Raw genomic sequence first — 21,680 nt, 5'->3', positions numbered from 1 at the left:
TCTCAAGTCCTTAGGTAACAATACCGCCACGCTGTGACGACATTCCTGCTCCCCCCCCCCCCAGCCCGCCTGCAGGCGGGTCCGCGAAGCATATGATGCCCGGTGATTGGCCGCTGGCTGGGCGAGGGGAGAGGGCCAATCTTCCGATCGCCTCGCCGCAGTGGCCGTCTCAGATGCCGATTGGCTCGTGAGATTCGAAGGGCTAACACCCGTTTCGAGACAGGTGAACCTTGCCCCGCAACGGACCGCCAGGCTTCCAGCAATGGAAACCCGAGGTCACATGACTAGTCCTTAGAGGGGCCGCCATCTTGACACTACTGGTTGCCAACTAGAGAGCTGTTGGAAAGCAGAGGCCGAACACCTTGAGGCGGTTTCTGGAACTGGGTTGCTGACCAGGAAAGGACCGGTAGATGGAATGTTGCTGGAAATGGAGGTTCTGAATGGAGCTCTCCAGTAAGGAGCTTACTTTTCCCATCGAGGTTATTGGTACCAACATCCATCGGGTCTCCCAAACCAGAAAGCGGGAAGAAATCCTCATTCCAGAGCTAGTATTCCTGTCTGATCTGTCTTCCTTGCACAGGCATACTTTCCAAGTCCTCTGCTTATGCCCCAGTTTCAGCCTGTTTCTAAGACTGCTACAGCCCCCTAATAGGTCTCTCAGATTACAGTGTCACCCTTCCATTGCTACCAGACTGAGCTGGCTCCCCTTTGCTGGCCAGGTACAAGTAAAACTCTACCGTGGCCTTAGAGGCCTCAGGACCAGCCTACTTCACAATGTTATTTCTACACTCCTCATTCCAGGGGGTGTACCTGCACCCGGCTCTGTGCCTCTGTACACAAAGTGACTCTTCAACCAGACCACTGCAAGCCCCAGCACCACCTCTGGTGCAAAACCTTCTGCTAGCCTCCTCTCCTTTCCCATGACAAGCAGGCCTACCTCCATCCACTGCGCTTAATCATTTTGTCCTACATTGTCAGAGTATGGAGATAAGAGGCTGGATCCTATTTATATTTGCAGCTCCACTGCTTTGTACATAGTAGGTGTCAGTAAATGTTTGCACTGATTGGGGATCTGGGTGCCACCCTCATTCTTCAACGCTTTCCCAGCCCCCAAACCTTCCTTCAGACGCAGAGGAATTCCTCCAGACGCAGAGGAATTCCTCGAGGCAGGTTCCCACCACACGTTTCCACTCTGAGATAACCTGTGAGACCTGGCCCTGGAAAGCAGGGTTGCCATTTTGTAGTAGTGATACTATACATTTATTAAAAGCAAGGAACGACGGTGCTAAGTTTGCAAGAGGGTTATTTGTAGCCAGACCAAGTTTCGGCTTTACAGCCAGATTCAAATGAGCCCAACCAAATTAGTTAATCAGACAACCCCAGTAGGATGTGTATGGCTGGAGTGGGGAGATTTGACAAGAGGAGATCCCTTGGATCCTTTTGACAAACCAAAAGTCAAAAGCTTCTCAGTATACCCCACTCTTTCCCTCACCCTCACTTTTTCTCACAAATCCTTACCTCAGGAACAGGGGGATTCAAAGCAGTCAGAGTCGCTTAAAATTTCACTGAAAATTACTTCAGCAGCCATCTCAGCTCCAGCGGTCTGGGAGAACTAACTTGCGCTGGGAAGACAAGCTCTAAAAGACTGTGGGGTCACTGGAAGAACAAGGTCTTCTACTAATCCTAATCTAATCAATATTTTTGTGTTTTATTGGTGCCTGGTTTAAACATATCAAGGGAAATGGGATTTTTTTTATAATCCCTCCAAATCCAATTTTTGTTGAGTACTTGATTTTGTAACAGGCACAATCCTAGACTCCTTATTATCTCATTGAATTCTCACAACTCTATGAAGCAAATATTTCCAAAACTATAACCTCTTTGAGGGGGTGAAGAAAGAGTGAAGTAACTTGCCCAAGTCATGGAACTAATTAAAAGTGAGCGGAGGAGGAAAAAAAAAAAAACCAGGGAACTCAGAGCTAGCTTTCAAAGCTTAGATCAAAATTACTATAAGGTCTGCTTTGATACACAAAGATTACATTATATATGATGTTAAAATTGGAAAAAGACTAAATTCCAATAATAGACAAATGATTAGGCAGACTGTAATTATACCCAAAGATTATTATACACCTATTAAGAAGGCTACACATAGCATGTAATAACATGCAAAAATAATTCTTGTTAGGCCAAAGAAGTAGAATGTAAAATTGTATTTAAAGTATGATTAAAGTGTGATTATGATATCTTATTTTTAAAAAAATAACTTGGACTTGGGGAAAAAAGGGAGAAAGAACCACTTCAATCTTTTCTTTGGTAATATGTACTAAAAGCTTTCAAACTGTTGAGATTCTTAACCCAGTGATTGTATTTCTTATACTCTGCTCTAAAGAAATAATCTAAAAACTGGATAAACATCTGAGAATAAAGACGTTCATCAAAGTGAAAAAATGTAAGCAATTTGAATGTCCAAGTGGGCACATTCAGAAAAATTATTATACACACATAGATATAACTTTTTATAGTCATTTTGCCTTCAAAACATTTTTAATGACAAGGGAAATTTGTGCAATAAAACAGTAAGCAGAATTGTAGTATAGAAAATTGTACATACAGTATGATCCTAAATGAAGCACAGATAGAAGATGGGAAAGAAATATGCCAAAATGTTAACAGTGGTACTTTCTGAGTAGTAGGATTATACTTGATTTATACTTCTCCATGCTCTATGATTTTTCCACAATATATTATTTTTATTTAAAATTAACCCTCCAACTTCCAAACTTACTCTAGTAAGCATGATTACTTTTAAAGACACATTTAAAAAGATTTGAATGGTGACTTGTAAAGTAAGATACTTCCCTATTAGACTGTAAACTGCAAAAGGCAGAAACATCGTCTTAATTATATTTGTATACCCATTGCCCATTACTGTGTGCTCAATAAATGCTAACTGAATGATCTTCCATAATAATTTTAATATCTTGCCCATTGTTGATGCATAGAAAACATCAAAGAGATAAGTTTCTAAGAATGAATTTGTAAGAAATTAGTATGTAATGATGTGAAATTTACCCATCATGAGTATAATTTTCCTTCAGTAATAACCTCTCAGTAGAGGCCATGGAGTTTCGGGAAAACTGAAAATCAGTGATGCTGTACCCTAGAAGGAAAAATGTGTTAATAAAAGTGAATGGTTAGTGGACTTAAGAAAAGGAGAATTAAATCAGTACAAAATGGATGAGGGCATCTCCAGTTCTGTCCAAAAGGAAAAAGCTGTCTCACTAAACTACATAAATACTTGGCTCCTTGGTAGTTTCATCCTTATTTTTAACTCTTGCTTTTTTTGCCTGCTATAATAATTCTCTATAATCTAGAAATATATTGTTTAATATGGTACCCACTAGCACACATGCCTTGAGCACTTGGAACATGAGTAGTCTGACTTGAGATGTACTGAAAGTGTCAAATATACACAAAATTTCAAAGACTTAGTATGAAAAAGCAACTGTAAAATAAATTAATAGCTGTAATATTAATTATAGGTTGAAATTATAATAATTTTTATATACTGGCCTAAGTAAAACACTACTAAAATTAGTTTTATACCTGTTTCGTTTTGCTTTTTTAATGAGGCTACTAGAAAATGTAAAACTACATATATGGCTTGCATTATATTTCTGTTGGACAGTGCTGATATAGAAGCTTGAAGCCTTGATCATTTACTTACCTCTACTGGGGAGTGGACTCCAATAATTTTCTTTGTTGTTTTTTGGGGGGGCTGAGCCCAACATGGGGCTTGAACTCACAACCCTGAAATGGAGACCTGAGCTGAGATCAAGAGCTGGATGCCCAATCAACTGAGCCACCCAGGTGCACCAACTCCCAATTATTTTCTAATGCAAAGTCTAGCCTTGCCTACCTTAACTCCCTAGGTCTGTCCTTGCAGGGAAGTGAGGTGTCCTTATTAAATGAGAAAGAACCTCCATTGGGCTGCTTATTTTCTATTCTGCTTGGTTAACTTCTTAAAAACTTTGTACCTGGAAAACTTGTTTTAGTATACTGTACAAGAAATATGTGTTCTTTATGAAAAGATCAGAAAATACTGACGGTAGGAAGAACAAAATAAAATCACCAGTAAAATCCAACACCCAGAGATAACACTAATGATATTTTGGCATATACCCTTCCTGAAATTTTCAATACATGAATACATATAGAGGCACACACACACATATATTTATATATTTATTTTAGCAAACTGGGATCATACTGTATATATTATTTTCTATTTTCTTTTTTACTAAGTCAGAAACATCTTTCTGTATCAATAAAAATATTTTTCCAATTTCATTTTCCATGACTTTACTCAAAAAAGTCACCTTAGAAATGAGGGCTTCCCTGACTATTCTATTTAACATTGAAATCTATACTAACACCTTCCCAATTCCATACTAATGAATTATTTTTCTTCACAGCATTTACCACCTCGTAACGTGAAATGTCATGTTAATGAATATTGCGAGATGAACTTATGTATTTAGTTTTTGTTTGTTTCCCTTATTAGAATGTAACTAACATGAGGGCAGAAATTTGTGTCTGTGCACTTCTCTATCTCAGTGCCTAGAACTGTGCTTAGCACACAGAAGAGGCTTGAATATTTGCACGAATGAATGATTGAATCGGTAAAGAACTACATAGATTTCCATTATATTACGTTTTCTCATTGATTTTTAAAATATTCTTAATTTATGTCACACTATCCACATTTAAGGCAGCTTTTAAAGTTTTCAAAGGATCTGCTCCTAAGAAAAAACACAGAATGTCTATAATCCATCTATTTGCTAGAAACTGTAACTAAATGTTGCCCAACTTTTATCAAAAGTACCATTTGGAGAAATGACATTCATGAAGAAATGTCTGAAGGATAATCCATCTATCTATTTAGATAGTCTGAAATTTAGCCCTATATTAGAGCATCATAGGGTATCTTTGGGCTAAATTGTGATGAGCCTGATAAAACAAGCTTAGGACCTACTGAATCCCCATTTGGTGTTTCTATGAGAAATACTGGTGCAAAACTCAACATCATATTTACTGTCAGGTGTTACAGAGGGTGATATCCTCTATATCATCTCAGAAGAGCCACAGAAGTTTTCACCCATCAGGCGCCTGGGTGGCTCAGTTGGTTAAGCGACTGCCTTCGGCTCAGGTCATGATCCTGGAGTCCAGGGATCGAGTCCCACATCGGGCTCCCTGCTAAGCAGGGAGTCTGCTTCTCCCTCTGACCCTCCCCCCTCTCATGTGCTCTCGCTCTCTCAAATAAATAAATAAAATCTTAAAAAAAAAAAGAAGTTTTCGCCCATCTTAAGGAATTGACAGGCTTTTCTAAATCCTAACAGGAATGTGAATCTTCTTGTGTTTTCCAATTTGCCTTAGCTGCCAAGAAAGCTCAAGGCCAAATTCATAGCTTAACTTTAGTATTCAGAAATAATACCTATAGAATGCTTTTCTGTACATTAATTTTCCCTGTGCTGCCATCCTGTTGTAATATTTCAATTTACCCTTTACTTCTACTTTAAAAATCCGTATTTTCCTATTGTTTTGTCTTTTGTGTATTATGATAAGATGTTGCAAATGCTTTTTGGAAGGAACTAGTCAAATACAAATCAATCAATCAATTCAGTCACACTGCAGTGAAGATAAATGCTCTCATAGCCTGACAATATTAACTATTAAGAGCATCTAATTCTCTTTCCCCTAATGTCATGTTCACCAAGCCACTCTCAGATTTTAATATGGCTTGCCCTGTTGATTTTCTATAGAGAGAGAATGGAAACTCTCCTCTGAGCAGTATATTTCTAACTACAATTTGACACATAAATCCAAATGCAATTTAATTGCACTGGATTATATAAAGACTAGAAATTCCTGCTTAGAATTTGAAATTACAATCACTATTTCTGTCAGATATTATTTTGACGTGGTCCTAGACTAGAAGTACAGAGGGATGGGCTGAATAATTCCTGTAGATTCCATCCACTTTAGCTGTTTGCATTAAAATGGCTGAAACCCAGGATCTCGGGGCCAGGAAAGAAAGCAGGGACTCCATTTTTGCCAGAAGTAGGCAGCAGGGTACTGGGGAGAAATGCTCATTATCATTAGAGGCTGAACCACAACTGGGGACTTGATTACCATCACACAAAGATTTGGGGTAAGTTTTCTTTGTTTTGGTTTGTTTTTCATTTGTAGCCATCCCAAAGTACTGTAGACACACACCCTCTTAAGATTTGGGTTGGCACAGATGGAGCTCTTGGCTTTGGGCATTTGGCAGGAGTTGGAAGACAGGGGAGCAACTCTGATTTTCTTTTCTTTTTCGTCTCAACACTTTCTGAAATCCCTGTTACCCTAATTCTTGCCCTTACCAAGGTCATGAAGAGATGATTAGATCAAGAAATGTCCTGACACCAGGCTACAGAGCGTAGAAGTCACAAACCCTGCTCAGTACTTCTCATTAAACTTCTGGGCTTTATTTATTTTTTTTAATACGACCATTACATATTACACAAAAATAAAAGTCAAATGAACTTGGTATTTATAAATTATTAAATAAAAATACAGGAATATATATTTATATTTATAGAGCTTTTTCTTTTCTTCTAAACTAACCAAATCTGTTCTCCCGCCATTTTATGATTTAAAAAAGTAAAATAGTATATACCCTAGAATAAGTGGGGAGTGGGATTAATAATTGCAGGACCTAGTTGCCCTACTTCTGCTCCTTCCTTGGCCTAAGCAAGTCCCTATTTGTCCCTTTGGGCTCTGGAAAGCAAGAAACGCCCTCTCCACCTATTTAATCTCTGAAAAATGGCAATTAGATTTTTTTTTCCCTTATTTTTAAAAAAAATGAAATAGATTTAAAAATTGGGAGCCATACTCAGCCTTCCTGGCCAAGAGCTAATCCCAAGGAACTATATGGCTCTAGAAGAGAGTCTCTAGTTTTCCCTGACAGAAGAGTCTCTGGGGTTTCCATTGCCCCTCAAGCTAAAAAGGACAGGACAACAGATCAAAACTGCCCGCTACGGTCCCAAGCAAGCTATGCTTCTGGGAATCCAAGCCCTTTCCCCTTTCAGAAAACAACCTCTCCTTCCACCCAGGTGTGAAGGCCTCAGAGCAGAGAATTTTGATTACCTGACCATGGTCCCTGCTGCTCTGGTTTGCTAAAGGCCCCCAGGAGAGCTAACAGGGATAGGCGTCCTGTGGTAGAAGGGAGGGTGAAGAGTCTGCCCCAAACCTGGGGGAGCGCGGGCTCCAATTTGGAGCTGATGGTCTAGTCAGTGGTTTTTCCAACATTGTTTTTCTCTTTTCAGCAGCAAACCCCTTAATGCAAATAAAATCTTACCCTGAACCCCGATATGTAAGACAGCTACAAGGGGAGCTATTCTGTTTAAGGACATGTAGCCCAGCCTGCTTAGCACCCCCTCTTCACCTCCCCAAGGACTCCTGAGGCAAGCCCTAGGAAACTTCAGGGCTCTGCCAAGCAGTCTGAAAACCACTGGTCCAGTTTGTCCTGAGCGAGTCAGAGACCCCCACCCCCAACTTCTTGCCACAGACCAGCTCTGAGTTTCTGGTATCAGCATACTCACAACAGACCAAGGGGCACATGCAGTCTACCACCTCCCCTGTAAATACCATTAAAAAGTGCAGCCCTCTCTCAAAAGCCAAAGTCTGGGCTAAACACCTGAGGCCAATTTTGGTCCCACATTCTTGTGAGTACAACTATGTTGCCACATCCTGGGACCAAATGAAAATCTCCAAGAAGAGTCAACCATGGTCTAGCTAAGCTGATCAGTGCTCAGGATCAAGGGCAGGGTTCTAGAGCACTGTGTCTGAAGTCAGCATTGGAGAGCAGCAACTTGAGGACCTTGGGAAGTGCAGCAGTGAGGTCTGGCTCAGGACATGCATCTGGAGTGAAATCATTTCTCTCTCAAAAGAAAAAGCTATAATCTGAATCTGTTCTAGAGGACTGCGAGCTCTAAAGTTAGTGTCCTCAGACTCTGAGGTACAGACAAGTAACACCCATGCAAACAGCGTGGCTTCAAAGAAAATATAAATGCTTCTAGGTCATGGTAGGTACTCTAGAACCCATACACCTGGCCCTCGACAAAGCAGCACCAAAGCCCACTACATGGAATAGGCCAGTCACGGAGTACAGGTCACCCTCACACCCATGGGGTTCAGAGCTGGAATGTTCCTCTCAAGGCATCAGCAGTCTCACTGAGACACAGTGCAGGACCCAGACTGTACTCTAGATCAACATTTACCTCCACATACTCCAAAGGAAAATCAGAGTCCCAATTTAGAGTTTAAGTTTGGGTACAGAAGGTCCCAGAGACAGGGAACACTTTAGGCACCAGTGTGCCCCAGTGGGAGAGGAGGGTGGCAGATAGGTCCAGCCCCTCCCCCCCACCCACCCGCTGCAGGCTCCGCAGCCCTGTTTTTGTTCAGAGCCCAGGAGGCAGCAGCAAGTATGATGCACAAGGAATGGGGTTGGTGAAGCAACAAGGCCAGCCACAGAACTTCTCTTCTCTCCAAAGCCCTGCTAATGATAATGACTTTCTGCCGGAAAGTGCCCAAAGCCCTCTTCTGGATACAGTGTTTCTCCCACAGCCTTGAGGCATGGGGACAAGGAGAGGGGGGAGGAGAGGGTTGGGAGGAGGGACAGAGAACTGGCCCTTGTTCTTGCCAGTCCAACAGGGGAAGTTTTCTCCTTGAATACGGCCACCAGCAGGTTAGACAAGCAGCCCAGCATGCACACGAGCATGCGTGCACATGCACACGCGTGTCCAAGCAGCCCACCATCACAGCCACCTCTCCCTATCACCCGAGAACCTCAAGCTTCCATTTCAAGGGGTTGTACCTTCTATGTTTTCCCCAAATCTCACTCATCCAAAGGAGACACAATCCCTTATGCAAGTCAACCTCCCTCAGGGCTACAAATTAGGCTCTAGGTATAGTTTTGTGTGCCTACACCTAGAGACATGATCTCTCCCACCTCCTCCCAACCCTGGAATGACTTCATCTCCTGGCCCCCAAATACTTTCCAATACATTCCCTAATGTCTCCAGCTCATCCTTCCAACTGCCTGCCTGGCACACACAGCTCCTTCACACAGTACCCTGCCCCTTCCCATCCCCGTTCCATGCTCATCCATTCACCCCACTTCTTCCAAGGGCATTTCTCTTGTTCTGTTCCTGCTCTCCTGTCCCCCAGCCACACCTAGCCCCACCTGTCCCTGGACTTTCTCACTTGCTAGCAAAAAAGGCCCCTACAGTTACCAGGGCCCCCAGTGCCACGGCCCCTGTCAGCACTGTCCTCACTGAGGCCCAGTTCCCCTCCCGCAGACGCCGCGCCTCCTCCAGGGCCCCGTCCCCGTATAGAGCTGTGAACTCCGCCTGTGGGAGAGAAGGGAAGTAGGAGAGAAAGAAGGAGAAAGGGATATCAGGAGAGGAAAGAGTGGAGGAAAGAGGAGAGGAAGAGTTCCAGTTCCATCCACTGCAAGCACTACCCCATACCCAGCTCCTCTCCAGCCAAAGCTCTACTGGCGGCAAGCCCCCATCATCCCCCATGAGCGCCTGGCTCATTTGCCCTCTCTGCCTCAAGTGAATCCCAGCCTCTCCCTGGCCAAAATTTTTGCTCAGAACTGGCATCCTTTGCCAAGGCTTTCCTGACCACCGCCCATTGCTGAAACCCCCCACCCATGTCACCTACGCTGGTGTAAAAAGTTCCCGACAGCTGGATGCCATTTCCCTGCAGGCACTGTGTATTCTGTCCTCTGCTTTGGACCATGAGCCCATCCAGTGATGACTGCATGGCAGCCCTGGAGTGCAGAGTCCAGCGTGACACCCAGAGTGAGGGCATCTGATTCCACCCAAATAGGGAGACTCAGCCCCCAGCCTCCAGCCAGAGCCCCTGTCTTCCCTCTGGAGACCAGCTTTGCAGAGGGGTGTGCAGAGCAGCAACTGAGAAGCTCCTTACCCAGCCCCCACTGCTGTGGATCCAGTCGGCCAGCCGTGTCTCCAGGTAGGCCACCATCCACTCTTGCACTTGTCCCACAAGTGGCTCCATTTCTTTGTTGACACTCTCAGCACACAGTGCAGCTCCAAAGACAAAGAAGGCCACAAGGCGGCCCCAGTTGGGGCCCCCTTGGAAGAGTTCATCAGAGACCTGGGTGAAGCGTTGCTGGGCTGAGCCTGGGGTCACATGCAGCTGGGCTGCCAAATCAGAGAAGGTGCGCCGGAAGCGGGTCTCAAACTCATCTCCAGCTGCCCGCATGGCTTGGTGCAGTGGGTCAGCTGCTGGGCCCTCCCCAGGGCCAGCTCCACAAACATAACCCTTCTGCCTCAGCTTATAGCCTACAAAGTCTGCCACTAGAGCCCGTGTGTCTGGGGCTGAGGCTGGGGTCGCCATCCGGGCGGCTGTAAGAGTCAAGGATGAAAGACTGGCATGAATATATGGTCAGAGAGCCAGAAGGGGTACTTCAGGCTTGGCCAACCCAGTGAGACAGGGAGAGAGGTGGGAGGAAATGCTCAGAGACCACTGGGCAGGGAGGGGCAAGAACACGGGAATTAAGTCAAGGTGAGAGGCCCAGGCATGAGGGGCTGGCCATTAAATTCGTAATATGTCACACTAAATGCATAACAAGTAAATTTTATTTTTAAAATACTTTAGATTCTTTCCATAATAGGAGAATACTAGCTCTATAACACCCCCCTACAACCCCCCTTTCCACAGTACACACCTTTTTGGCTAAAGGAAGGGGCTTAGTACCTCCCCAGACGGAAGATGTAAAGATGCTGGCAGAGGCACAAGATGGGGGGAGGAGACAGGGGCTGAAGGGAAAGGTGGGAGAAGCAAAGGGCTGCCCAGAACAGAGAAGGAAGGGGACACTCACCCAGCCTGGATGGCAGCTCTTAGGACCCAGCGCTGGTGGCAAGGAGCCCCCAGCTGGGGCCTTTCATCCTCCTGGCCAGCGTGGAGCCCTGGGAAGGGGAGGGGGAGAGCAGAGCTAGGCGGGGAAGGCCAGGGATCAGGGTCTGGACTAAAAAGGCTGGGGTTGCAGCTCCCCGGACCGGCCCCTGCCCCCAACGTTCTACCAGCTGTGTGGCCGAATCCATGTTTAATGACTGTCCTCCCGGGAAACCCAGGGCCAAGGGCTTCCTGCCGATACCATCTCTACTCCGGGCTCCCCCCCAGTGCAGTCCAAGAGCCCAACTCCTCCTTCACCCCCACCCTCAGCAAGTCTCCAACCCCGCCTGCCTGCCAGGTTAGGGATCTCACGGGTCAGGCCGCTGCCAGGATCCAGGCCGTTTCCTGGTGCAGGAGCTGGGAGGGAGGGAGAGAGGGAGGAAGGGAAGGAAGGAAGGAGGGAGGAGAAAGGGGGGGGCGGGAGGGAGGGCCCGGCGCCGGGTGATGATGGGGCCCAGAGATGCGTCCAGAGAGAGGGGCGGGGCTGGGAAGCAAGCTTGGGAAGGGCCACAACTCCGGAAGAGAGAGAGGGCCGCTGGAGGCCAAGAAGAGCGGGCCAGGGAGAACACAGAGGGCCAGGCTGGGCTCCTGAGCCTGAAGGCTGCCCAGAGAAGCCGGTTAGGCCTCAGGAAACCTCGGAGCAAATTCACCATTTCCAGAAGGTCTCTGATGTTCCATGCACTTGTTGAATTTTTCCAGCCCTGGAGTGGATGCCTGGATTAGAGGAGCGGTTCCCATTGCAGTGGGAACTGCCTGCCAGGTGCCTCGCCCTGTGGGACTGGCAGACATGACATGGACACTGAACATTTTACTCCCTCTTTTTCTCCAGGACCTTTAACCCAATAGTCTCTTTGTGGGCTGGGGCTTTAGCCGGGCATCAAGACTTGGATCGCAAGAAATTTCTGCAGGTAACTTTTCTTTACCTTCTTTCATTTTTTTGGTAATCACATTGGTTTCCTTTTTAATTCTTTTCACTCAACACATGAACTTATTCTCCTTCTGACAAGTTCAAATAATATAGAGGTCTAAGGGGAAAAAATACAAGTCCTCAATCTCCCTCCTCCCACTCCTTGCCCAATTCCACCTCCCTTTCTGGAGGTTGCCAATGTCAAGGTTCATGTTTACCCTTTCAGATTTTTTATGTGTGTGTGTGTGTGTGTGTGTACAGACACATACATATATGTATGCCTATTATTTATGCACGGCAGTATATTTACACAGGGCGGTTCACAGGATGTGAAGCAGTGTGACTACAGGTGATCCTCAGGAGGGCTCTCTCACGCATTCTGACTGGGCCCCACTGGCTCTTGCCCTGACACTTCCTTCGGCTCTATTCGGAGGGACCTCTAGCCAAAGGATAGAAAGAGGCAACCCAATTTTCCTTTCCTTTTTTTTTTAAGATTTTATTTATTTCTTTGACAGAGAGACACAGCAAGAGAGGGAACACAAGCAGGGGGAGTGGGAGAGGGAGAAGCAGGCTTCCCGCGGAGCAGGGAGCCCGATGCGGGGCTAGATCCCAGGACCCTGGGATCATGACCCCAGCTGAAGGCAGACGCTCAACGACTGAGCCACCCAGGCGCCCCCCAATTTTCCTTTCCTGCTGGTTCCCTTTGCTTCCACATCCAGTCCAAGCCTTGATATTCCTAACTGCGCCTACAGTCTCTGGAGAAGAAAGGTCGTTTCTGTAACAATAATAGTAACAACTAATACATTTTGATGACTTATTAGGCACTAGGTGCTTTCTTTACATGCATGATATTTATCCTCACACCAATCCCTATGCTGCTTTATTCTCATTCTATAGAGGAAGAGAGGGAGGCTTGGAGAGGTTACTTACCCAAAGCCATGTACTTAGAAACTGGTACTTAATTTTGTCTGACTGTAAAGTGTGTCTTAACTTTAAGTGCATTGCTATAAGTTCATCTCTCTGCTTCAGGTAATCTATGTTGTAACTCAGTTATCCCCTCCATTCTGAATGCACAGCAGATTCCACCCATTTATGACTATCCTTTCAACCATCCTCCTTACTTCTTTGCTCTTGGGATGATCATTACAGCTGCCACCAGCAAGGCTGCCTTCTTCTTTAGAGAATAACCTAGTCCACTCCTTCATTTGCAATCCTGATTTCTTCTAAGACACTTACTTGAAATAACACTTTTAGGTCTCAGAATCCAAATATATTTCTGTCTGCCCTCCCATTTATTTATAAACCCTGTGAGAGCAGGAACAGAATTTCATTCACTGTTACATCCTTCAGGCCTAATAGACCCTCAGTAAATGTTGATTGAACAAATCATTCAACTCCCGTGGCCAGTTATTGAGCAGGCCCACTCCGATGTTTGAAGGTAACTATAGTGGCTATTTAAGAAACAAAGACTGAACTATGGAGAGAAAAAAGAAAAAGAAAAGAAACAAACGTTGATTTGGAATAAAGGTTCAATGTCAGTCTGAGCAGCCAGAACAGAGCTGCTAGACCAACACAAATTATACCTGGTCCAAAGCTGTGTACCTCAAGGATCTTCTCAGACCAACACCATGGAGTTCAAACTATAGACAAAGCACACTTGTTTTTATCAGAAAACCTCAGGCCATATAGGCCCACTTTGAACCTTATCTATTCCTTCAATTATACATATATAAATATTTATTTCAATTGAAATATATATATATTAAAGATTTTATTTATGTGAGAGAGAGAGAGCACGAGCCGGAGGGACAGAGGGAGAAGCAGAGTCCTTGCTGAGCAGGGAGTCTGATGTGGGGCTGGATCCCAGGACCCTGGGATCATGACCTGAGCCAAAGGCAGATGCTTAACCGACTGAGCCACCCAGACACCCCTCAATGATATATTTTACAAGAGCAAGGAAGGCAGTTTTAAAATGCTTGACTGTAACACAAATTAGTAACATTATTTTATACCCTAAAATAGGAAAAGAATATGTCCATGGATTGTATATACATGTATAAAATCAGAAAACTCAGTATCACTTTAAAAATGATTCCTGGCTAAATAGCATTGCTAAAGTTAATTTGGAGTTAAAATGCAAACAAGAATGACTCGTATAATAAGATAGTATGTGTCTCACCGTTTATTTCCAACTTAGTCCAACTTGTGATTTTACAGTTAAACTATTGTGCTGTTTTAAATTTAGAGATTCCAGGGGCACCTGGGTGGCTCAGTCGTTAAGCATCTGCCTTCGGCTCAGGTCATGATCCCAGAGTCCTGGGATCGAGCCCCGCATTGGGCTCCCTGCTCGGCCGGAAGCCTGCTTCCCCCTCTCCCACTCCCCCTGCTTATGTTCCCCCTCTCGCTGTGTCTCTCTCTGTCAAATAAATAAATAAAATCTATAAAAAAATAAAAAAATTTAGAGATTCCATTTCTACTCTAAGATTCCTCATTACAATACTCTGAAGATGTTAACTATTACAACTAAACGTTTTAATCTTACATAACCAAGTGGATAAGAGTGGGCTCTAGTGCTGGACTGCTTATGTTCTAACCCCAGCTCCTCATTCATTGCCTATATGACCCTGGGCAAGAGTCCTAGCCTCTCTCTCCCTCAAATTTCTCATCTGTAAAATAGGCATACTAGTACTTCCTACTCTTTTGATGGCTATTTATAGGAGTTAATATTTGTAATATTCTTACAAGTGTACCTAGTACATTGTAAGTGTTATACAAAATCAGTAAGGGATTTAGGGGGAAAAAAAACCTACACAAAATACTTCACTTTTTTTCCCCATAATGTAGAACAAAATGAAGGAGAAAAAAGCCAGCTCTGTGCCCCTGTTGGAAGCTCTCAGTGGAACTAGAACTCCACAGTCCCAGCTCCAAGAGAGTTGTGTGTTCATTCATTCAATAATTTGAGAGCCTACTATGTGCTGAAACTGTGAATCAGACACAGCCTCTGCCCTCACAGGACTTGGAGTGGGGTTAGAGATCAGAACCCTAATCTACTTTTTCACAGATGAAAAGACTGAGGTCCAGAGAAGTTATGCCATGCTTAAGGTCACACTGCAAAATACTACCAGAGGTGAGACCAGAGCTTTCTTCCCACAACTCAGTTCAGAACTCTTTCCCAATGGACCACCCACCGTTTTGAGGGCCACATCTCAGCTTCTATTTGACACACTACCTAGTTTTCATGTCCTTTCCTTCTGTGCACCCTCTGCAACCCCCCTCCAAAACCTGGAGCCTAGGGTTTGGAAAAGAAAATGGTGAGCCCTGAAGAGAAAGTCACACGCTGGGCATTTTGAACCATCCTCTGCAAGAAAAGGAAATGTTACTTTATCCTCCCTTAAGCATTAACTCTTCCTATGCCCGAGACGTTGAAGCCGTTAAAAAAAAAAAAAAAACAGCCTGAGTGGTCTCACTCAGGACCGGAAGGTGGATCCCCGCCCCCTGGTACGCTGCTAAGACAGATGGGGAGCCACCTGTCAGAGGACGGTGGGCGGGGGCCGGGCCGAGAGGGCCCGGGGACCGGAGGGTGAGCGCCGCTGAGCGCACGCTCAGAGGAGACAGCTTGCTGGAGGCAGGAGATGATGGTCTAAAACCCTGAGAGCTGACGATCAGAACGGAGGGGGGGGGGAGGTAGTCACGGAGGGGAGACAGCTATAGGAGGTGGAGGAGATGGAGGTGACAGCAAGGAGAGTACGCAACGACTAGGGGCGACTTCTGCGCCGACGCCGGGCAGTCGGGCGAGAGGAAAGCAGGGCAACGCTGCGGCGCTGCCGGCGGGCCCCGCCCGGGCAGGGGGTGCCATGTCTCGAGAGCGGCCCCCCCGCACCGACATTCCCCGCAACCTTAGCTTCATAGCCGCACTAACAGAGCGTGCCTACTACCGCAGCCAGCGGCCCAGCCTCGAGGAGGAGCCGGAGGTGGAGCCAGGCGAGGGCGGGACGCGCCTTGGGTCCCGATCCCGCGCTCACGCTCCGAGTCGGGGTCGCCGGGCCCTTTCTGCGCCCGCCGGAGGCGGCGGGGTCCGGGCGCCCCGCAGCCGCAGCCCCGACACCCGCAAAAGAGTGCGTTTCGCCGACGCGCTTGGGCTGGAGCTGGCCGCGGTGCGCCGCTTCCGCCCCGGAGAGCTGCCCCGGGTGCCCCGCCACGTGCAAGTCCAGCTGCAGAGGGACGCCCTCCGCCACTTCGCGCCGTGCCAGCCTCGTGCCCGCGGCCTCCAGGTAGGGAGGCGGCAGCGGCATGCCCCTTTCCCGGGACCTCCCTGACCCGGCCGCCGTGGGCGTGTGGGAGAGAATTTATCAAGCAACACCTATCTCCATCCCCAACCCTAGACTTATTCTTGCTCATTCATTTTGGGTCCACTCTCTCAACTGGGCTCCACTCCGACTGCCCTCCGCCGGGGTCGGCCTCGGCTTGGTCCAGTGCCTCTCCCTGACCCCGCCCCCGTCTCTCCTCTCCTCCCCCTTCTCCCAGGAGGCGCGCGCCGCCCTGGAGCCGGCCAGCGAGCCTGGCTTCGCCGCCCGCTTGCAGGCGCAGCGCATCTGCCTGGAACGCGCCGAGGCGGGCCCGCTGGGCGTGGCCGGGAGCGCGCGCGTGCTGGACCTGGCCTACGAGAAGCGCGTGAGCGTGCGCTGGAGCGCCGACGGCTGGCGGAGCCAACGCGAGGCACCGGCCTCGTACGCCGGCCCGGCCCCGCCCCCGCCGCGCGCAGACCGCTTCGCCTTCCGCCTTCCGGCGCCACCCATGGGGGGCGCCCTGCTTTTCGCCTTGCGCTACCGCGTGACTGGCCACGAGTTCTGGGACAACAACGGCGGCCGTGACTATGCTCTACGTGGGCCCGAGCACCCCGGGAGTGGCGGAGCCCCGGAGCCCCAGGGCTGGATCCACTTTATCTGAGACGCTTGGGCCGACGGCGGGAAAGCCAAAGGCACCCAGGGGCTGGGGGAGCCCGAAGATTTGGCGGGGAGGAATGAGAGAAACCGAGATCGGCTGGGAGCTGTCCAAGAGAGTCAAGTGGGGGAGGGCGAGGAGGATGGGAAAAATCAAAGGGGTGTGGGGGAGTGGGCGGAATGAACGAAGGTCGGGGAGATCGGGGTGGAAAAACATTCGTTGGATGTGAGTGATAGGAACCCAAGGCATAGAAGAAAGGAAACCAGAAAGGGCACTGGAAGGATTAGAAAAAAGCGAAAGATGGGTTTGATGGTGATGTCCTATACCGTGAGCTAGTATTGGGAGAAAGTTAGTGGGCTTGTCAGACCTAGGCAGTTGAAGGTTAGAGTACCTCTTTGAGACAGAGGAGGTATTTTGTTTGAAGTAGGAGCCCACCCTACTGTGGTTATTTGTATTGCCAGCTCATTCCCTCTTCTTACCCGCCGTTGCCTCCTCAGGTCCTCCAGTCCTGCCCGTCCTAGCTTTATACTCAGCCATAATTGCCTTGCTTAAGTCCCAGGAACTGCTCCCCAGTCCCTGGCATTATGACAGGATTCTCTTGTCATTCCCAACGATCCCTGGCTTCGTTTTCCCCTGACTGGCTGGGGAGTGATGGCAGACTGCAATCAGAGCTCCTTCCTCCTCCTCCAGGCAGCCCTGGGGATTAAAATGAAGGCAAAAGCAACTCCAGGCCTGTCCTTGTAGCCAAATAATGTCGTGCCTGAGGAGTTGGTACACTCAGGGGCTTCCAGAAAAATGCCAGCCTCACCTTTCTGGAGTGCCTTTTAATGACCTCTAAGCACTTTATGCACTGTGTTTGTCAGGAACAGTGAATCACAAAAATCACTATCACGATTCTGCCTCAAGGAAAGAGTCACTGACTAGCTGTATTACTTTGGGCAAAGTTACTTCACCTCTCTGGGCCCCAGTCTCCTCCTTGGGAAATTAGATTTTGACTAGGTGATCTGTCACAGTCTCTTCTTGCTTTAACATTTTATGATCTATGAGTGGCAGAGTGTAGATTAGAAGCCACATTCTCCAACATACAGTTGGGAGTGCTACAGTTCAGAACACACAGCACTCCCAGCATTTGGTTGGAGCTGAGGATGGGTCCTCCAGTTTTTGATACAGATATCCCAGAGCCCAGGAAGCATCCTATAACCAGCTTGCAGCCTGATGGTATTCCAGGGCCTTTTTCAAACTGCAGCTCATCCTCTGCCCAATGCTTTTTGCCCTTGCCTGCACAGACTTCCAGTCTAGGTACTTTGAGACAATTTTGGGCAGGTGCATCTCTGTTGGGGAAAATGATGTTTGGGAGCCCCAGAGATGAAACAACGTTGAGGCTCTTTTGAGGATAAAGGATTATGGATATAAGATAGGGAAAACATTTCAATTCAAGAATTAAAGCCACTTAGTAATTAAATGGTACCAGAAGATGGCAGTCTGTTCCATACCCTGAGCAAGTGAAATGGGAAAGCTGGACTCCTCTACCCATTCACAATCATGCCTTAGGTCTCCCTAGTTAACCTCTGCTGGTAGTTTTTCCTTTCCTCTTACACTATTCCTAAGCTCTTTGCTTTTTTCTTTCCTTGTCCCTCTCATCACTTTCATTTTTCTTTTAGCATATAGGGTATTTACCTTCGTTTTCTCTTTTCCATTTGCCTCCATCTTCATCCTTATTGATTTCTGCTATTCCTTCTCCCTCCAGAAGGGGTGGAGAACCTACTGCCTTTTCTCCAAGACCATGGTTGATCCACCTTCCTCCCTCAGGCTCCTTCTTGACAGTCTTCTAGAAGGGAGAAGAGGGAAAAGAAGCAGTTCCTGATGCAGATGAACAGCTGCTCCCAGGTAACCAGCTCCCCACACCCTTTTCTACCTGTAACTAGTTTCTCAAAAATGTCTGAATCCTCTTCCTTGTTACTAAGTCAGAGAGTGCATGCACATGTGCCCCATACATGCATTCAGAACAGAGTATGGAGTGTGTTACCAGGCCCCTCCTGTCTAAAGCCTTAGTCCTTTGAAGGAAGATGGCCGAAAGAGAGGAACCCCGAGTCGCTCCTCAAAGAAATGCCGGTTTAAACATCATCCTTACGTGATGAAGAAAACAAAGGATTTCATGCATCTTGTGGATCGCCTTCAGGTTGTATTTCCAGCAGAGTGAAGAAAGAACCTCCTCGAAGCCACCAAGCAAAGCACTTTTTAGTCATCAATGAAGAGCCCAAGGGAGGATGATGGAGGGAGCCTGGGTCGAGGCTCAGTGTATACTAATCTCTTGCCTAATGTGTATGCGCTATTGTCATGTTGTATTAACAATCATAATAGCTCACATTTACTTATCCACTCAAATCTGGTGTCTTGCATGCATTATAATTCTCAGAACAACCCTATCAGTTGAGAAATACTATCCCTGTTTTAGAGATGAGGAAACAGCTCAGAAAAGCATAGTAATTTGTTCAAGATCACACCACTGGTAAATGGCATTGCTAGGATTGTGAACTCAGGCTCTCCAGAGCTTCTGTATATAACCATGTTACTATATTTTTTCCTTTAAAAACAAAACTGAAAATTTTGCCATATATAATCTCTTATTAAGAAAAGACCACAGTTTCTAACTGCTCTGCCTTCCCATCCTCCCAGATTATTGAACTGGCTTAGGGAAGGCAAAGTGCTGAGGGTCCCACAATCCCATGCAGGAACTTGCTGCTCTCTCCTGTACCAGTGTCCCAGGTCTGCAGAAGCAGCAAGGGACCACACTGCCTGCCTGCTAGAGAACTTGGGAACCCATTTGAACTCCAGCTTTTCCTTACATTGGGATTCTCTCCTGGCCTTAACCAACGTTCTACACCTGTTGGTGTGACACCCCTTTCTACTCCCCTGACTGGTCTTGAACTGACCAGTCCTTAAAGTTTCCACTAAAAGGTATCCCTGACTAGGACAACTGCTGAATGGTCTGTGCTTGGTCCCTCTCTGAGAGCCCTGGTATTACTGAGTGGATAAATGTAAACTGGTTGGAGACGGAACCAAGGATAATCCATTTTTCCCTGAGCTTTCTCTGTAAGAAGTACTATGGTTCACCCACTCCCCACCCCCCATCCTCAGCTTTATAGAACCAACACCTGAATCTTCTAGTTCTTCCCATGTAGAGCTGCCCCAGGGCCTGGGGGTAAGCTGATAGTCTAATCTGATATGGGGAACACTAGGAGTTTGGTGGAATCTTTAGAGATGTGTTAGGTGTTAGGCATTGGGATGGGTCCTTTCCCCTGAAGGCTGATGACTATATGAACAGGAGCAATTTAGTGTATAACAGGTCAGCTGTGGACTAGGCAGTGCTAGAAGAGAAAACATTGCCTTGATCAGGGGCTTGGGTCCTTGAAGCCACACAGCTGGAACACTTTTGCCCAGTCTTCCTACACTTAACCTGTCTGACAACCTTCCTCTCGTACCTTTGTTTCTCTTTATGCACGTAGCTCATTTCTCTTCACAATAAGCCCTAACTCCTAAACTTTCCAATCAAACTCCCACATTCCCTTGCTTCTAACACCTGCGTTTCTCTGGAGCTCCTCTGGATCCTTGCAATCTGCAAGGTCATAGAATCAGAGACCTGGAAAAGCTTGTCTTTAGAGATCACTGGGTCCATTCTCCAGTACAAATGAGGACACAGGTCCAGAGACGAGAAGACTTCAGCAGGGTCAGAGAATTTGTTAGTACAGCTCGAGATGGGGCTTGACCCCAGCCCTCCTGACCATATTCCACTCCCAGGCTACAAAACGGGCCTCTACAGTCAGACCCGCAGTTTTTCATGGCAAGCAATAGTATCACAAATGTTTCATTTTCTGTTGCTAGCTTCTATTCCCTTCCCCATCCAGGCATAAAAAGAAACAAAAGGCACTTGTAGTTTTCTGTTTTCCCAGCCTTGGCACTTCTTTGGGTGATATTGCTAAGGAACAGTGAAGTTGCTAAAAAGACTGAATAATCCACCTATTGACAGTTAACCTGGAGAGGAATTGAAAGTTTGCTTTGTGAATCCCCCCAAACCACTGTTCTCATCAGGCCCTCCCAGAGTGTCCTCACTCTCTTCACAGTGCAGCCCTGTTCACTGGGCCCCAGACCCACTAGTATTGGGCCTCACTTCAGCTTCCTCATGCAGCTGCCCTCCCTTCTTGATAAAAGACCTCATATTTGAAATAAAGTTGAAATATGAAAGTATATAATAAAATACTGAGAAATACTGTTTGTTTGGGGTGGAGGGTGGCAAGAGACCCAGAAGTGAGATTCTTCTCTCCCACCCCCCATATCTTGGTTATCTCATAAAAGTTCTGTCTGCTGGTGTCCTATTGCTATGCAAAAGTTGGGTGGGCAAAAGATGGAGGAGTTGGGCAGCCCTGGTATAAGATACCCCAATAGAATCCCACCACTATATTGGGTAGTGGTAGGAAAGTTATCAGGGCCCAGCTTTAGTCCCCTGGCACCCAGCACCAATTCCTGCTGCAGTTAAAGGGTACAGCTTGGGTAAAAGCGCCGAGTATCCCCCCCGGTTGAGGGGGGGCTCTTCTTCCTTAAGGGGGCCATCTAAGTTACATTCTGCTCCTTAAACACTGAAGGAAAGAGCAAAGCCCTTTTCTCTATCAAGGGCAACCCTAAAGCAAAGCTTAGGAAATACGATGAAGAGGAAAAGCAAAGACTTCTGTCTACTCCAGAATGGAGCAAAAGGTATTAAAGTGAGGCATCCTTGAGAAAGATCAAGTTCTAACATAATTTTGACTCC

At 46.8% G+C, this 21,680-nt stretch overlaps 2 protein-coding genes across 12 annotated transcripts; one reads left to right on the top strand and one right to left on the bottom strand.

Moving 5' to 3' along the window:
• Window positions 1–49: 49 nt before the first annotated feature.
• On the bottom strand, window positions 50–11,468 carry BCL2L2 (BCL2 like 2). 4 transcript variants are annotated; one of them, XM_073894966.1, is made up of 5 exons: window positions 11,341–11,468; window positions 10,955–11,042; window positions 10,039–10,478; window positions 3,731–3,813; window positions 50–3,163 (listed from the first exon to the last, which is right to left on the bottom strand). In XM_073894966.1, exons 3-4 carry the CDS (start codon window positions 10,468–10,470, stop codon window positions 3,733–3,735), a joined length of 513 nt encoding a protein of 170 aa, XP_073751067.1. In that variant the 5' UTR covers window positions 10,471–10,478; window positions 10,955–11,042; window positions 11,341–11,468; the 3' UTR covers window positions 50–3,163; window positions 3,731–3,732. The 4 variants fall into 4 exon arrangements, with proteins under 4 accessions (XP_073751067.1, XP_073751066.1, XP_025726101.1 ...); XM_073894965.1 differs by having other exon boundaries at window positions 50–3,813; XM_025870316.2 differs by lacking the exons at window positions 50–3,163; window positions 3,731–3,813 and adding an exon at window positions 7,382–9,455.
• Window positions 11,469–11,533: 65 nt separating this feature from the next.
• PPP1R3E (protein phosphatase 1 regulatory subunit 3E) lies at window positions 11,534–19,261 on the top strand. Of its 8 annotated transcripts, none has more exons than XR_012378940.1 (4): window positions 11,534–11,690; window positions 11,858–11,936; window positions 18,624–18,763; window positions 18,923–19,261. XR_012378940.1 is itself a non-coding variant. In XM_073894959.1 (4 exons), the coding sequence occupies exons 1-2, from the start codon at window positions 15,790–15,792 to the stop codon at window positions 16,880–16,882; spliced, it is 840 nt and encodes a 279-aa protein (XP_073751060.1). In that variant the 5' UTR covers window positions 15,506–15,789; the 3' UTR covers window positions 16,883–16,994; window positions 18,624–18,763; window positions 18,923–19,261. The 8 variants fall into 8 exon arrangements, 7 of the variants coding, with proteins under 7 accessions (XP_073751060.1, XP_073751064.1, XP_073751059.1 ...); XM_073894959.1 differs by lacking the exons at window positions 11,534–11,690; window positions 11,858–11,936 and adding exons at window positions 15,506–16,206; window positions 16,460–16,994; XM_073894963.1 differs by lacking the exons at window positions 11,534–11,690; window positions 11,858–11,936 and adding exons at window positions 15,506–16,206; window positions 16,460–16,999 and having other exon boundaries at window positions 18,686–18,763; window positions 18,939–19,261.
• The last annotated feature ends 2,419 nt before the right edge of the window (window positions 19,262–21,680 follow it).

Source organism: Callorhinus ursinus, unplaced genomic scaffold, assembly GCF_003265705.2.
Source record: "Callorhinus ursinus isolate GAN/ISIS: 27379988/994484 unplaced genomic scaffold, GSC_fseal_2.0 scaffold8, whole genome shotgun sequence".
NCBI lineage: Eukaryota > Metazoa > Chordata > Mammalia > Carnivora > Otariidae > Callorhinus > Callorhinus ursinus.
This window is presented reverse-complemented; position numbering and strand designations above follow the sequence as displayed.